The following is a 17,570-nucleotide window of genomic DNA, read 5'->3' on the forward strand; positions in this document are numbered from 1 at the left end:
CTGTCAAACTTTGCAAATAGAAATGCCACGAATAGAGCCAACATGATTCCTTGTTCTACATGTCAGAGAGGCATGTTTCTTCTATATTACATATTTCTATCCGAACGTTCCAAAACATTGCCCTGCTGAACGCGCCCCAGTTCTAATAGTTTGAAAATCTACCTCGGGGCAAAAACAGATATTTGCTTGATCTGCATATAAAGCAAGATTTTCACTTCATTGCTTTTAACCAATCCAGCAGATCTGTAATGAATGAATGAATTAAACGGAGTAAAGAAGGAAGGAAGTGTTTGAACATGGCCCGTGGTGTTTTGGATGCTTCTGGGGACAATATGAGATCCGCAGGCTATACACACACACACACACACACACACACATACACTACGCCCCCCACAAAATACATCCCACAAAGCTGCTTTAAGACCAGTTCCAACTGGACTGTATTGTGTTACGGTACTGTCCAGCTGTTAGTCATACAGCTATCCCCTTGTCATGAGCAACATGTCTGTTTCAATATCACTGCTCTGTTGGGGTGTTGGGTTTGGTTAGCTATGTAGGACCCTTAGATTGAGTCCCAAGTGGCACCCTATTCTCTATATAGTGCACTACATTTGACCAGAGCTCTAGATATAGTGCACTATATAGGGAATAGGGTGCCATTTGGGAAACACTCTTACTGTCAGTTACTCTGTGAGTATCGGTGTCTGTATTTATTGTGGATTCCCATTAGCTGCTACCTGGGGTCCAGCAAAATTAAGGCAGTTAATACCATTTTAAAAACAGTACAATACATTCAGACTGTGTTCCCTCTGGCCCCTACTCTACTACCACATATATACAGTACAAAATCCATGTGTACGTGTGTGTATAGTGTGTATGTTATCATGTGTTTGTATGCATGTGTCTGTGCCTATGTTTGTTGCTTCACAGTCCCCGCTGTTCCATAAGGTGTTTTGTTTTAATCTGTTTTTTACTGCTTGCATGAGTTACTTGATGTGGAATAGAGTTCCATGTAGTCATGGCTCTATGTAGTACTGTGCGCCTTCTATAGTCCGTTCTGGACTTGGAGACTGTGAAGAGACCTCTTATGGCATGTTTTGTGGGGTATGCATGGGTGTCCGAGCTGTGTGCCTATAGTTCAGACAGACAGCTCGGTGCATTCAACATGTCAATACCTCTCATAAATACAAGTAGTGATTTTTTTCTCCGTACTGGTCCCACGTGGGAATCGAACCCACAACCCTGGCGTTGCAAACACCATGCTCTACCAACTGAGCCACACGGGACCATGAACCAATTGCATTTTTCCTAAGTCCGTTTTTGTGGCACCTGACCACACGACTGAACAGTAGTCCAGGTGCGACAAAACTAGGGCCTGTAGGACCTGCCTTGTTGATAGTGCTGTCAAGAAGGTAGAGCAACACCTTACCATGGACAGACTTCTCCCCATCTTAGCTACATAGACACACTTTACTCAAAGCCAGTGGCAATTCATTATTAAAGATTGAAAAATGTAATGGGCCTAGATAGCTGCCTTGGGGAATTCCTGATTCTACTTGGATTATGTTGGAGAGGCTTTCATTAAAGAACACCTGTGTTCTGTTAGACGGGTAACTCTTTATCCACGATATAGCAGGGGGTGTAAAGCCATAACACAAGTTTTGCCAGCAGCAGACTATGATCGACAATGTCAAAGGCCACACTGAAGTCTAACAAAACAGCCCCCACAATCTTTTTATCATCAATTTCTCTCAGCCAATCAAATCAAATGTTATTAGCCACATGCGCCGAATACAACAGGTGACAGTGAAATGCTTACTTACATGCTCGTAAACAAACAATGCAGCTTAAAAAATAGAATAAGAATAAGAAATAAAGGAATAAGTAATTTAAGAGCAGCAGTAAAATAACAATAGCGAGGCTATATACAGGGGGGTACCGGTATAGAGTCAATGTGCGGGGGCACCAGTTAGTCGAGGTAATTGAGGTAATATGTTTTTATTTTATTTAACCTTTATTTAACCAGGAAGGGCTCATTGAGATTTAAAATATTTTTCTCAAGAGCGTCCTGGCCAAGATAGGCAGCAGCAAGTCATTACACAATTACAGACAGACAACATGAAAAACTACAGGTAATCTAGTAAAAAAACATAGAATTCACCAGAGTATAACAAAATCATAAAACAGCAAATTAAAACATTGACAGGTCAGGGAATCAGCCTCAAAATCCTTCATCAATGATTTAAACACCAATCGGGACAGGTTCTTCCAGTTTAAACGTTTTTTGTAAGGCATTCCAAGCTGACGGCGCAGAGTACATAAAAGCCCTTTTACCAAATTCAGTTTGGACATTTGAAACAGTTAGCAGGATAAAGTCCTGCGAACGAATTATGGTAGTACACCCAAAATGGCTTTGTAAATAAAAGTGACTGATCCTACGATTGACTAGAGAAGGCCAGCCAACCCTTGTATATAAAGTGCAGTGGTGCATAAGGGTTTTGCAGTTTAAAATAAATCTCAGTGCTCCATGGTAAAGGGTGTCAATTGATCTCAAACACTGAGGGGAAGCATTCATATATAAAATATCCCCATAGTCTAGTAAAGGCATAAATGTAGCTGATACTAGCCTCCTTCTGGCTTCAAAAGAAAAACAGGCCTTATTCCTGAAATAAAATCCCAACTTCAGCTTAAATGTTTTTGTAAGTTGTTGAATATGTAATTTAAAAGAGGCCGTCATCAATTAAAATTCCAAGATATTTATGAGGTTATAGTCTCAATCTCATTGCCCTGGCAGGTAGTATTAGGGGAAAGGTTCAGATGTCTATTTCTTGCTTTAGAAAGCACCATTTGTTTAGTTTTGTCAGTATTGAGGATAAGCTTCAGTTGACGCAAGGTACAGTTGAAGTCAGAAGTTTACATACACTTAGGTTAGGGTCATTAAAACTCGTTTTTCAACCACTCTACACATTTCTTGTTAACAAACTATAGTTTTGGCAAGTCGGTTAGGACATCTAGTTTGTGCATGACACAAGTAATTTTTCCAACAATTGTTTACAGACAGATTATTTCACTTCTAATTCACTGTACCACAATTCCAGTGGGTCAGAAGTTTACATACAGTAAGTTGACTGTGCCTTTAAACAGCTTGGAAAATTCCAGGAAAATTGTCATTTAAACAAAGATCGTACTTTTTGGAGAAATGTCCTCTGGTTTTATGAAACAAAACTAGAACTGTTTGGCTATCGTTTAGATTGGAGGAAAAAGGGGGAGGCTTGCAAGCCGAAGAACACCATCCCAACTGTGAAGCACGTGGGTGGCAGCGTCATGTTGTGGGGGTGCTTTGCTGCAGGAGGGACTGGTGCACTTCACAAAATAGATAGCATCATGAGGCAGGAAAATTATGTGGATATATTGAAGCAACATCTCAAGACATCAGTCAGGAAGTTAAAGCTTGGTCGCAAATGGGTCTTCCAAATGGACAATTACCCCAAGCATACTTTCAAAGTTGTGGCAAAATAGCTTAAGGACAACAAAGTCAAGGTATTGGAGTGGCCATCACAAAGCCCTGACCTCAATCCTGTAGAACATTTTTGGCCAGAACTGAAAAAGTGTGTGCGAGCAAGGCCTACAAACCTGACTCAGTTACACCAGCTCTGTCAGGAGGAAGGGGCAAAATTCACCCAACTTATTGTGTGGGAAGCTTGTGGAAGGCTACCTGAAATGTTTGACCCAAGTTAAACAATTTAAAGGCAATGCTACCCAATACTAATTGAGTGTATGTAAACTTCTGACCCACTGGGAATGTGATGAAAGAAATAAAAGCTGAAATAAATCATTCTCTCTACTATTATTCTGACATTTCACATTCTTAAAATAAAGTGCTGATCCTGACCTAAGACAGTGAATTTTTACTAGGATTTAAATGTCAGGAATTGTGAAAAACTGAGTTTAAATGTATTTGGCTAAGGTGTATGCAAACTTCTGACTTCAACTGTATGTTGAACAGTATAAAAAGCAGTCTGCAAGCTCTGGAAACCTTTTGTGAGAGACAAGGCACAACAATAAATAACAGTATCATCAGCATAAAAGTGAAGTTGCACATTTTGCAAATTTTTGTCAAAATTATTTATATAAATAGTGAATAGGAGGGGACCAAGTACAGAGCCATGGGCCTACATGTAGGTGGAGTTATTAATGTGACTATGCATAAATAATAACAGAGTAGCAGCGGAGTGAAAGAGGGGGTAGGGGGGCAATGCAAATAGTCTGGGTCATTTGATTAGATAGACATTTGATTAGATGTTCAGGAGTCTTATGGCTTGGGGGTAGAAGCTGTTTTGAAGCCTCTTGGACCTAGACTTGACGCTCCGGTACAGCTTGCCATGCGGTAGCAGAGAGAACAGTCTATGACTAGGGTGGCTTGAGTCTTTGACAATTTTTAGGGCCTTCCTCTGACACCTCCTGGTGTAGAGGTCCTGGATGGCAGGAAGCTTGTGATGTACTGGGCCGTACGCACTACCCTCTGTAGTGCCTTGCAGTGGGAGGCCGAGCAGCTGCCATAACAGGCAGTGATGCAACCAGTCAGGATGCTCTCGATGGTGCAGCTGTAGAACCTTTTGAGGATCTGAGGGCCCATGCCAAGTCTTTTCAGTCTCCTTAGGGGGAATAGGTTTTGTCGTGCCCTCTTCACAACTGTCTTGGTGTGCTTGGACCCATGTTAGTTTGTTGGTGATGTGGACACCAAGGAACTTGAAGCTCTCAACCTGTTCCACTGCAGCCCCGTCGATGAGAATGGGGGCGTGCTCAGTCCTCCTTTTCCTGTAATCAATCAATCATCTCCTTTGTCTTGATCATGTTGAGGGAGAGGTTGTTGTCCTGGCACCAAACGGCCAGGTCCTGTGTTGAGGATCAGCGTGGCGGATGTGTTGTTACCTACCCTTACCACCTGGGGGCGGCCCGTCAGGAAGTCCAGAATCCAGTTGCGGAGGGAGGTGTTTAGTCCCAGGGTCATTAGCTTTTTGATGAGCTTTGAGGGCACTATGGTGTTGAACGCTGAGCAGTAGTCAATGAATAGCATTCTCACATAGGTGTTCCTTTTGTCCAGGTGGGAAAGGGCAGTGTGCAAATTGGAATGGGTCTAAGGTTTCTGGGACAATGGTGTTGATGTGAGCCATGACCAGCCTTTCAAAGAACTTCATGGCTACAGACGTGAGTGCTATGTGTCGGTAGTCATTTAGGCATGTTACCTTAGTGTTCTTGGGCATAGGCACTATGGTGGTCTGCTTAAAACATGTTATTATTACAGACTCGGACAGGGAGAGTTTGAACATTTCAGTGAAGACACTTGCCAGTTGGTCAGAGCATGCTCGCAGTGCACATCCTGGTAATCTATCTGGCCTTGCGCCCTTGTGAATGTTGACCTGTTTAAAGGTCTTACTCACATCGGCTGCAGAGACCGTGATCACACAGTTGTCCAGAACAGCTGGTGCTCTCATGCATGTTTCAGTGTTATTTGCCTCAAAACGAGCATAGAAGTAGTTTAGCTCGTCTGGTAGGCTTGTGTCACTGGGCAGCTCTCGGCGGTGCTTCCCTTTGTATGTAATGGTTTGCAAGCCCTGCCACATCCGACGAGCATCGGAGCCGGTGGAGTACAATTCTATTTTAGTCCTGTATTGAAGCTTTGCCTGATTGATGGTTTGTCGGAGGGCATAGCGGTATTTCTTATAAGCTTCCGGATTAGAGCCCCACTCCTTGAAAGCAGCAGCTCTAGCCTTTAGCTTGATGCGGATGTTGCCTGTAATCCATGGCTTCTAGTTGGGGTATGTACGTACGGTCACTGTGCACTTATTAAGCCAATGACTGATGTGGTGTATTCCTCAATGCCATCGGTAGAATCCCGGAACATATTCCAGTCTGTGCTAGAAAAACAGTCCTGTAGCTTAGCATCTGCTTCATCTGACCACTGGTGTTTCCTGCTTTCATTTTTGCTTGTAAGCAGGAACCAGGAGGATAGAATTATGATCAGATTTGCCAAATGGAGGGTGAGGGAGATCTTTGTACGCGTCTCTGTGTGTGGAGTAAAGGTGGTCTGGAGTTTGTTTTCGCTCTGGTTGCCCATTTAACATGCTGATAGAAATTTGGTAAAACTGATTTGTTTCCCTGCATTAAAGTCCCCAGCCACTAGGAGCGTCTCTGGATGAGTGTTTTCCTGTTTGCTTATGGAGGAATACAGCTCATTGAGTGCGGTCTTAGTGCCAGCATCGGTCTGTGGTGGTCTGTAGACAGCTACGAAAAATACAGATGAAAACTCTCTAGGTAGATAGTGTGGTCTTCAGCTTATCATGAGATACTCTACCTTAGGCGAGCAACACCTCGAGACTTCCTTAGATATCGTGCACCAGCTGTTGTTTACAAATATACATAGTCCGTCGCCATTTCTTACTAGACGCCGCTGTTCTATCCTGCCGATACAGCGTATAACCAGCCAGCTGTATGTTGATAATGTCGTTGTTCAGCCACGACTCCGTGAAGAATAAGATTTTCATTTTTAATGTCCTGTTGGTAGTATAATCTTCCTCGTAGGTCGTCGATTTTATTTTCCAATGATTGCAGGTTAGCTAATAGAACGGAAGGCAGTGGGGGTATTTTTGATCGCCTACGAATTCTCAAAAGGTAGCCCGAACTCTGTCCTCTTTTTCTCCGTCTTCACTTCACGCAAAGGACGGGGATTTGGGCCTGTTCCCGGGAAAGCAGTATGTCCTTCACGTCGGACTCGTTAAAGGAAAAAAAAAGCTTTTGTCAGTTCGTGGTGAGTAATCGCTGTTCTGATGTCCAGACGTTATTTTCGGTCATAAGAGACGTTAGCAGCAACATTATGTACAGAATAAGTTACGAAACAAAAAAACACATTCAGTTAGCTGACGTTTTACGTGCTCCTATCTTCTCCGGCGCCATGATACTGACGCATCAGTCATTGTTGCTGATCAGTGCTGTGCTTGTTGAATGTCCTTCTGTATAAGCATGTTTACTGTAAATCAGTCAGGACCTAGTATTGAGCGACAGCCTGCTGGGGCAGAGCCAAAGGGGAAATTTTGGATGTATTACGTTATCTGTTAGAGGAAAATAACAGCTTGATGTAGGTCACAGCTTGGGAACAGCTTTGAGTTATAATCTAAGTAACAGCATCTTCTACAACAAAGATTCCCATATGGTTTGATTTGCCGCACGCTAGTCTCTCACGGATCTCAGCAACCGGTTGGGTCGTGGTTTAAAAACCCATGGTTTTATCCAGAGACGTATATTTTGGCCAACTTTTGGTCACAGAAACTCACAGCGATCACTTTACTATCATCTATGAAGGTTGACTCTGCAAAATGGCGTTGCCACGAGCAGCACGGGAGATATTGAGATGAGCGAGATACAACACACAGTATCACACAGTATCTATGCATGTGTACGGGTTTCCTTCATGCTGTTCACACTCTTAGTTGTTATGGTAATTGACCCACTATGCTGTTTACTTTCTGCATCTATCTCATATTGCTGAGTCCACCTTTAAAGTAATGTAAAGTGATGCATCTCTCTGGTCTCTGTCTTCCTATAGGTTGTGTGAGGAGTCGGTAGTAGAGGATCTCTCCAGGCTCCACATGCATGTGGCATCCCTGAGGATCAGTGTCCAGACGGAGGCAGAGATCCAGCAGCTCACACAGCCTTTCCTGGAGGTACGGACCTGAACTAGATTCTAGAACATGGATTTAGAACACACACTGATCTAGAAAATATATCATTCTACATCTACAGCACATCTATGGTGTCTAGTGAAGTGAGAATTTATGAACTCACAAAGAACAAAACTGAAACTCACATGGCTTTGGTTAACCCTGAGTCTCTTCCCTCCATATTCTTCCTCCTTGGTCAAAATACACAACAGTCAGTCTAATCTTGCTATCTCTCGCTCTCTCGCTCTCTTGCTCTCTCCTCTCCATCTCTCTCGCTCTCCATCTCTCTCGCTCTCCATCTCTCTCGCTCTCTCTCTCTCGCTCTCTCTCTCGCTCGCTCTCTCCTCTCCATCTCTATCTCTCTCTCTTTCTCTCTTTCTCTCTCTTTCTCTCTTTCTCTCTCTTTCTCTCTCTAGGTGGCAGAGGAGCGTCTGAAGGAAGCAGAGGATGAGGTGGAGGGGATGAGGATGTCCAGTCAGGCTCTGGTCCAGTTCTTCTGTGAGGATGATAGCACTTTTAAACTGGAGGAGGCCTGCAGGGTCTTCCACTCCTTCTGCCTTCGCTTCCAAAGAGCCGTACAGGTGAGACCGACTGCTTTACATCAAGCTGTCTGCATGGGTTCCCACTACGTAGATATTGTAAAAATGTACGAAAAAAAAGAAAATGCCTTTTGGCTGTAATTCAAGGTTAGGGTTGGATTTTAAAATAGGATTTTAAGAAGATAATTTGCAGGACTAGGTTGGGCAACCGACTTTGCAACTTGGGCAGATATTGATGACCCTCTGCATGACAGCAATATGAGGTAGTGGGATGGATGAGTGGGATGGATACCGTAGATATAGATGTAGACAGAGGAGAAAAAGACAGAAGATAGAGGCATAGATGCTGTGCTGATAAATGTATACTTGATGTTTCTTCTTTTACCTGAAACTCATTGAACTCGTCCTGTTCCCCCTCAGGAAAACGCTGAGCGGGAACAGAAGGAGCAGAAACGGATGGAGCGTGAGATGGTGGAGAAGCGTCGCTCCGTGGCCGTGTGTACGGGGCTGGACCTGGACCTGGCTGTGGTTACGGGTCGGGTGTCACCACCGGGAACCCAGGAGAACCAGAATGACCTAGAGAAAACCCTTGAGAACCTGAGCCACACCTGGAGCCGGCGCAGCCTTAGAACCCAGGAGAACCGCAGGCACTCCCACCACCTCCAGAACTACACCTCCGCTCCTATTCAGACATCTCCAGGGCTGCCCTGCCCCACCTACCCCAACCAAGAGAGACTGTCCCTGGGGACCGAGACCAGGACAGAGCCCCTGGTCCATCAGCATCAACCAGTCCTGGGGACTAAGGGACCAAATCATGAGGGGACAACTCAGACTCAAGTCTCACAACCGCAACATGAACTGACTTCTAACAACACTCAAACCCAGTGTGGACGTAGATTCAATGTCACCCAAACCCAACATGGAATATTTCCTAACGTCATTGAAAGCCGACTTGCACCAACGGCTCGAGTGACTCAAACCCACGATGAACGGACAGTTGATGCCAGCCCTGACCAGCGTGTACTGACCACTAAGTCTATGGCCAGTCCTTATAGACACTCCTCCACTACCACTACTGCCATCCCCAGTGTGAGAAGAAATACCATTGGTCTTAGACACAGGTATGGCCTAGAGGGGACTGACCCTACCCCTGTTTCTCAGGCGAAACACACAGACACCTCAGTCAGAGACGCAGCGCATCAGGACCCTGACCTTGCTCAGCTAACAGGGTCAACGGTCACTCAGGTGACTCAGCAGCCCTTCGAGAGCCAATCAGAAACATCCATGGCCACTGACACCCCAGACGGTGTCCAATCACAATCCCAGGAGGCTAAGGGAGCCAATGAGACCACACCAGGACGTTGTGGTGCCTTGGAGCTGAGGCTTTCACCTAAGGGCGGACCAACCCAGCAGAGGGAAACCGAATCTTCCTCTACACCAGTGGAACAGAGTTGGCTGCCTCCCAGCCTACCAGAGCTGAGCCCACAGCGGGCACAGGAATGCCCAGAGGTCTCCAGCCCTGACAGGGAGAGGGACAGGTCGTACCCACGTGTGGGCGAAACCCTTGAGTGCCACACCCTGGTCCGAGGTCTGCGCTCCTACGACAACCTATCCCCTCCTCCCACCCCCACCACAACACTCTCCAGAGCCCCACCCAGCCTCTGCTCCAAGTGGAGGAAAGCGAAGCAGGCGGAGACTCCAGGGGCTGGTTCTGGGTCTCCAATGGGGAAAGAGGACTCTCGGGGCGGGGGGATGTCTCCTGTAGTCCGAGGAAGGGCTAAGCGGGGCTTGGTACCCCGTGCAGGTCTACCGAACAATACTGCTATCCATAGGGTGCATTTTCTTTCCAAACCAGAGACACAAACACCCACCGGCCCCGTTCCAAATCCTAATTTACAGACTACACCACGTTCCACTCATCTGGCGTCCCCGTCCATACGCAGCGCCTCCATACGCTCCTCACCCATCACACGTCCTACTACTACCCAGACAGAGGTGAAGCGGCGCGGTAGCACCAGGAGTGAGAGGAGCCAGGCGGGGGTTGAGAACCAGCAGCAGGCCCCAGTGAAACCCACCTTGACCCGCCGGGCATCAGAGAGAGCTGGGCTGGGGCTTGGACGAGAGAGGGAGAGGACTTCTAGCACCAGCACCACTAGTAGTACAGCTACCACCCAGCCAGCCTTTGTCAGAGGCTCTCCTCTCAGGGTGACCAAACGTCTCGCCCCCACCTCCAACTCTGAGACCCAACACTCCTCTCAGCCCCGCTCTACACACAGCCCCTCCTCTGCTACAGCTAAAACCATCCGTACAGCTGTTATAGCTGCGTCCAGGACTAAAACAATCAAGACGAGCCCCGGCACAGAGCCCTCTAGAGCTGCTGTCTCTGCCTGCAAAACCCCCACAGCAACACGGATACCTGGACCTAAAATGTCCCGTCCTGCCTCCTCGCCCATGTGGAAGTGATAGTGGGAGATCATACCGCTTTTTCAGTCTTCTGTCCACATGCCTCGGTGTGTTTATGTTTGTCTCCACTGTACATGTATGCGGGTATTAATAAATGACTTGGTGAATTGTATCGGACCTCTCTGTTCTGGAGGGGTAGGCAGTGACCGGTCCATGCAGACTCTCTATTCAGCTTATCCAGAATCCATGGGGTGTTTTCACTTGGGTCTGTCTTATTGTAAAGTGCAATTAAGGACGTACGAAGTACCTGCCATACTCGCTCTTGTCTGGCAGGAAGATGACAAAGAACTGCAACTCGAACAAAATGGCTGCCACTACATCACTCTACATTTACTATGTTTTGCATATGGACAGTAGCTGTACTGTCACTGTAGATAGAAATGTGTTATGTTCTACACACTACCTCCATCCACTAGTGTCCTGTCCATGCAACAGGGCACTTCAAGGAGATACTCTAACCACCTCACACCCAACCTGGACTGTGTCAAGCTACTGAAATGGGTGCCTCATTTGTTGTTCAAGAAAATCGTATGTTTAGAATAATTTGCCACTGCGGCCTCCTCTGTGTCTTGGTCTTCCAACAGATCACTCTCATGGACCAGTCGTTTTAGGTTGTATGTTGAAAATGGCGTGTTCGTCTTCAAAGGTTATTTTATTTAACTTCATCTGCGTCCCAAATTGCACCCTATTCCCCATATAGTGCACAATCTTTGACCAGGGTCCCCATACAGCTCTTGTCAAAAGTAGTGCACTATGTAGGGAATCATTTCTGAGTCCTCAGTGTTTCGAGTGTGCATTCTTAGAACTGTATTTCTACACCTGTTGTGCTGTTTGATTAGATGCATGGTCCAAACCCAGATTGAATAGATTGAATTTCTCGTTTGTTGTTTTCTCACCTTGGGCTATCTGTTTGCCCAATCAGCAAGCAATTGGTATGATATCGAATTGATTATTGGTAATTGATCGATTTTATTGGTTATCCTCATCTCTTCATTCTGACGCACTTTAACAAGTGAAGAGGAGACATGTTGCTAGGATACTCACTGTAATATTCTGCTGTTGTTTATATAAAAAAGATCTTAAAATGAATGGCATGAATTGTTATCCATGGCAACAATGTGTGTATTTGTAAATAACATCTAAAATAAAGTTGCTAATCAGACTCAGGGTGTGGTTGTTTGTTTTAGAAATGACGTCATTAAAGGACTTTCTGTTTAAAGACGACAAGGAAGTCGAAGGCAGGTGTTCTTCAACGCACAGCTCTGCTTATTTGTTTTTTCTTGCAGTTACTATCCTCCACAGTCTGAGTTTCCCCAGGCATCGGGAGGGTCACGTACCGCTGTGACCCTCCCGATGCACCCTATGCCCTATATAGTGCACTACTTTTGATCAGAAACCTATGTGAACAATTTTTTATTTAACCTTTATTTAACTATGCAAGTCAGTTAAGAACAAATTCTTATTTTCAATGACGGTCTAGGAACAGTGGGTTAACTGTCTTGTTCAGGGGCAGAATGACAGATTTGTACCTTGTCAGCTCAGGGATTCAAACTTGCAACCTTTCGGTTACTAGCAGCTCTACTAACCAAGCTGCTGACTTGTTACCAGTGTCACGAGACTTCCTCCTCCAGAGACAAAGCTGCTCTAACCACTAGTGAATAGCCTGACATTGGTCACAGTATTTTAGACTAGAGGCCTGTCTTGATAAACAAGCTGCTTGCTTATTATCAGCATCATGAGACTACTTCCTCCTCCAGAGACAAAGCTGTCCTGCTCTACTAATACACCATTGTCCTCTTTTCCATCTCCTTTTCTTTCCCTCTCTCGACTGCCCTTCAGCTTCTCTCCTTTTCTCCCCCCCTCTCCACTGCCCCTCAGCTTCTCTCCTTTTCTCCCCCCCTCTCCACTGCCCCTCAGCTTCTCTCCTTTTCTCCCCCCCTCTCCACTGCCCCTCAGCTTCTCTCCTTTTCTGTCCTCCTCTCCATGTCTTGACACAGTCCTCCTCAGGCCTGTAACTGTTTCCATGGTGACACTGCAGGCGTCCTAGGGAATCTCCTTGGAGAATAGGGGTGAGAAGGGTGTGGGTGTAAGAGTCCAGTGGGAGAGCTCTGTTTACAGGCCACAGTGACGCGGATGATGCCAGAAACAGTGCCGGTTCTAGGGGGAGAGGGGGGGGGCAAGCTGGGGCCAGTTGTACTGTTAGAGGGGCCAGTTACATTAGACGTTATTGTTGTCATATCGTTTTCTTCACTGCATTGCAGGCAAAAGACCATGTTCATAATCATCATCGTTGCCACTGTCTAATAACTGATGTAAAAAAAGAACGATAGCAAAAATTAGTTATGAAAAAATTATTTCATACTCCACATTTAGGGGATCCAAAATTTTTGTCACAGGGGCACTGCCCCCCCCCCCAAAACCGCCAGTGGCCAGAACCCCCTGGAGGGCAGAGCAATAAACTGGCGCCTCTTTGTCTCCCCTGGTTGTCTGGTGGTTGGTCAGCACTGACCTCTTAACCACCCGCTGTATCCTAAATTACACCCTACTGTATTCCCTTTATAGTGCACTACTTTTGACCAGGGCAGTGTGCTATATAGGGAAACAGGTGCCATTTGGGACGCATTCATTGCTTTACCTTGATCAGTGTATAGACGGGAGATGTGACTTCATTGATGAGTCTGCCAGCGGGGGTGGACTGGCCATCTGGTATTTCGGGCAAATGCCAGATGGGCCGGTCCAGTTTGAGCCCAGTGGACTTGTTTAACATGTATTTTTTTATACGCAAAACAATCATTATCTGGCTAATACTTGGGTGTGGAAGCTTTGAAGAATAAAATGGGCCGGTGTGGGGGCCTCATGGAAAGAAATGGGCCGGTGTGTTAGAAATGCCAGGACCGATTTCGGGTCCCAGTCTGCCAGAGTAGGTCTGACTGAAATGGTGTAAAGTATTCTAAAGTGGCTTCCCTTCCTATTCCTTGTCTGCTTGTGATGAAGAGTTACTCACTTACAACCGCTCTGTCACTATCAAAAAACATACATGGACTTAAATGCAGATGTTGCTCTACAAAGTTTATGAACAGAACTGGCTGATGTACCCTACCCTTAAGTTAAAAGTAACCAGTGAAGGCATGTTAGTCAGTGTCTGTTCTCTCCAGAAGAAAACGGACAAAGCCGCTGAGACAGAGTAATTAGTAACACTACGTAATCTGTGCCATTTGGAATGGTGTCAGAAAACTGACATCAAAAATGTACATCTCTTTTTCAAGCGAGCCCTGGTCAAGAAATCAGAATACATATCATTGCGCAATACATAACAATGAATGGAAGTTAAAACAGTGAAAGAGCTTAAAAGAGTAGTCAGCCAGGGTGCAGCACCCCTCCAATACTGGATTTAAAATGATCAATCAGAATAAAATATAAACTTAACATGTTGGTTTCATGAGCTGAAATGAAATATCCCAGACATTTTCCATACACACAAAAAGCTTATTTCTCAACTTTTGTGCAAAAATGTGTTTATGTAACAGTGTAGGTTCCGTCCCTCTCTTCGCCCCAACCCGGGCTCGAACCAGGGACCCTTGTACGCATCAACAACTGACACCCACCGAAGCATTGTTACCCATCGCGCCACAAGAGCCACGGCCCTTGCAACGCAAGGGGAAACCCTACTTCAAGTCTCAGAGAGAGTGACGTCACCGATTGAAACGCTATTAGCGCGCACCACCGCTAACTAACTAGCCATTTCACATCGGTTACATTTACATCCCTGTTAGTGAGCATTTCTTCTTTGCCAATATAAGCCATCCACCTGGCAAGTGTGGCATATCAAGAAGCTGATTAAACAGCATGATCATTACATAGGTGCACCTTGTGCTGCGGACAATAAAAGGCCACTCTAATACACAATGCCACAGATATCTCAAGTTTTGAGGGAGCGTGCAATTGGCATGCTGATTGCAGGAATGTTCCCCAGAGCTGTTGCCAGATAATTTAATGTTCAATTCTCTACAATAAGCCTCCTCCGACATTGTTTTAGAAAATGTGGCAGTACGTCCAACCGGCCTCACAACTGCAGACCACGTGTATGGTGTTGTGTGGGTGAGCGGTTTGCTGAAGTCAACGTTGTGAACAGAGTGCCCCATGGTGGTGGTGGGGTTATGGTATGGGCCCCATGGTGGCGGTGGGGTTATGGTATGGGCAGGCATAAGCTACAGACAACGAACACAATTGCATTTTATGGATGGCAATTTTAATGCACAGAGATACTGTGATGAGATCCTGAGGCCCATTGTCGTGCCGGTCATCCACCACCATCACCTCATGTTTCAGCATGATAATGCACGGCCCCATGTCGTAAGGATCTGTACACAATTCCTGGAAGCTGAAAATGACCCAGTTCTATCATGGCTTGCATACTCACCAGACACGTCACCCATTGAGCATGTTTGGGATGCTCTGGATCAACGTGTACGACCGCGTGTTCCAGTTCCCGCCAATATCCAGCAACTTCACACAGCCATTGAAGAGGAGTGGGACAACATTCCACAGGCCACAATCAATAGCCTTATCAACTCTGTGCGAAGGAGATGTTTCACGCTGCATGAGGCAAATAGTGGTCACACCAGATACTGACTGGTTTTCTGATCCACGCTCCTACTTTTTGTTTTTTAAGGTATCTGTGACCGACAGATTCCTATCTGTGTTAACAGTCATGAAATCCATAGATTCGGGCCTCATGAATTTATTTCAGTTGACTGATTTCCTTATATGAACTGTAACTCAGTAAAATCTTTTAAATTGTTAAATGTTGTGTTTATATTTTTGTTCAGTATAATTTTGTGATGAGCCATACTTGGCTGCCCAATGAGTTCTGTTGACTGTAGGCTTACATTTTACTGTTGCTTAAGTTGTTGATTTGAGATCTATACATACCGGTTTTATAAAACAATCAAATATATACCCCAATTTGAATGTGCATGTTAATAAATGGAATACGTGTTTAAGGTAACGAGCATGGTTTTCTGGGGAAAATCATTATTTATAAAGCGTTATGGTTTATAGTGCCATCTAGCGTCCGAATGACCTCTCATCAGCTCTAAGTAAGAAGAAGAAAAACGACAACTACCATGATGCCTTAATCAACATAGTACGTGGTGGGCGTTTAAGAAAGTTCCCCGGATGCAGTTGTGATTGACTGTACCCTGCTAAAAAGTTTCGCTCTAGTCGAGAGGTGGTAAGATAAACGACTTTTTTTGAATATAGATAATTCTTGCAAGCCATTGTTATAGGTGTATGTATACTAACACTGTGCTAATTGTGGCTGATAGTTACTTAAATTTTGTTTAGGAAGTAGAAACTTTGAGGAATTTCACATGCTAGTTCCTTAGCTTTCATCTAGCTGGCTGGCTAGTAACTTATGGGTACGCCCAAAAGTTGACTACCTAGGAAAGCAATTTTATTGTTGTCTAATTTACTCAGGCGTTACACTTTATCATAGGTAAATCCTTGTACTTAACTGGTACCTTGCTAATTAAGAAGACTTGAGCAAAAGTTTGATAAATAATCAAAACAAACTTCAGTCAGTGCGCTGCTGCTGATTTCTGTTTCGCCGGCAGGCTCCAGCCTGTGGACTTTGATTTTGAGACAAAGGTTAGAGGAAACTTAAACTGTTCAGCAGTAACAATCAATCCGACATTTACTCCGCTTCTCCTTCTATTCTCTCTCCCTCTTTCCTGCTCTCCTCACTTTCTCTCTCCCCAACCTCTCCCTTCCTCTCTGCCGCTCCTCTCCCCATCCACTCTCTGCCCAGCGTCTGCAGCCCGTGTGGTAGGTCGGTGTTAGGAAGGCAGCAGGACAGGAGACAGAATGCAGAACGTAAAGTGTGTAGTGGTGGGGGACGGTGCCGTGGGTAAAACATGCCTCCTCATCTCCTACACCACCAACGCTTTCCCTGAGGAGTACATCCCCACCGTGTTCGACAACTACAGCGCCCAGGTGTGTGTGTCTCTGTGTGTGTGTGTGTCTCTGTGTGTGTGTGTCTCTGTGTGTGTGTGTCTCTGTGTGTGTGTGTCTCTCTGTGTGTGTGTGTGTGTGTGTGTGTGTCTATTACACGCATGTTTTACACAAATGTTTACACACTTGTGTGTGTGTGTCGCAGATGACGGTTGACGGCCGCATCATCAGCCTCAACCTGTGGGACACAGCCGGACAAGAGGAGTACGACCGCCTCCGTACTCTCTCCTACCCCCAATCCAACGTCTTCGTCATCTGTTTCTCCATCGGGAGTCCTTCATCCCACGCCAACGTCCGCCACAAGTGGCACCCGGAGGTGTCTCACCACTGCCCCAGCGTGCCCATCCTCCTAGTGGGGACCAAGAGTGACCTGAGGAATGATGGGGAGACGGTGAAGAAGCTGAAGGAGCAGGGTTTAGCTCCCATCACAAAGCAACAGGGGAACAGCATGGCTAAGCAGATAGGAGCGGTGAAGTACATGGAGTGTTCCGCTCTGACGCAGGAAGGGGTCAGGGAAGTGTTCACCGAGGCAGTACGGGCCGTGTTGTATCCCGTTACCAAAAAGAATGCCAAGAAGTGTGTACTGTTGTAATGGAGGGACACAGATGGGGAGGAGGAGGGAGAGACAATGACGGCGCAAGGTTGAGTTTGTTGGAGGAGATGGACTCAGCCCCCAGGCCTCTCGGCCCCCTCTGCCTCTCGGCCCCCTCTGCCTCTCGGCCCCCTCTGCCTCTCGGCTCCCAGGCCTCTCGGCCCCCTCTGCCTCTCGGCTCCCAGGCCTCTCGGCCCCCTCTGCCTCTCGGCTCCCAGGCCTCTCGGCTCCCTCTGCCTCTCGGCC

General features: G+C 46.0%; 2 protein-coding genes across 3 annotated transcripts in view; both read left to right on the plus strand.

The window, feature by feature from the left end:
* The window catches only part of fhdc2 (FH2 domain containing 2), a gene marked incomplete at its 5' end in the record, with an annotated part of 35,303 nt that extends 23,421 nt beyond the window's left edge, over nucleotides 1-11,882 (plus strand). Inside the window, 3 exon segments of the mRNA XM_029722451.1 lie at nucleotides 7,604-7,721; nucleotides 8,135-8,299; nucleotides 8,678-11,882. Coding sequence (XP_029578311.1) covers nucleotides 7,604-7,721; nucleotides 8,135-8,299; nucleotides 8,678-10,720 — 2,326 coding nt within the window. The 3' untranslated portion in view covers nucleotides 10,721-11,882.
* A 3,994-nt stretch (nucleotides 11,883-15,876) lies between these two features.
* LOC115167821 (rho-related GTP-binding protein RhoG) lies at nucleotides 15,877-17,336 on the plus strand. 2 transcript variants are annotated; one of them, XM_029722465.1, is made up of 3 exons: nucleotides 15,877-15,953; nucleotides 16,530-16,714; nucleotides 16,878-17,336. In XM_029722465.1, the coding sequence occupies exons 2-3, from the start codon at nucleotides 16,586-16,588 to the stop codon at nucleotides 17,322-17,324; spliced, it is 576 nt and encodes a 191-aa protein (XP_029578325.1). In that variant the 5' UTR covers nucleotides 15,877-15,953; nucleotides 16,530-16,585; the 3' UTR covers nucleotides 17,325-17,336. The 2 variants fall into 2 exon arrangements, with proteins under 2 accessions (XP_029578325.1, XP_029578336.1); XM_029722476.1 differs by having other exon boundaries at nucleotides 15,886-15,953; nucleotides 16,539-16,714.
* Nucleotides 17,337-17,570: the final 234 nt, after the last annotated feature.

This window comes from Salmo trutta, chromosome 3, assembly GCF_901001165.1.
Source record: "Salmo trutta chromosome 3, fSalTru1.1, whole genome shotgun sequence".
Classification (NCBI taxonomy): Eukaryota; Metazoa; Chordata; class Actinopteri; order Salmoniformes; family Salmonidae; genus Salmo; species Salmo trutta.

Coding starts and splice junctions, on each gene's coding strand:
- LOC115167821 (XM_029722465.1), top strand. CDS start 16,586: ATGCAGAACGTAAAGTGTGTAGTGGTGGGGGACGGTGCCGTGGGTAAA. Junction 16,715..16,877: donor TCGACAACTACAGCGCCCAG/GTGTGTGTGTCT, acceptor TGTGTGTCGCAG/ATGACGGTTGACGGCCGCAT.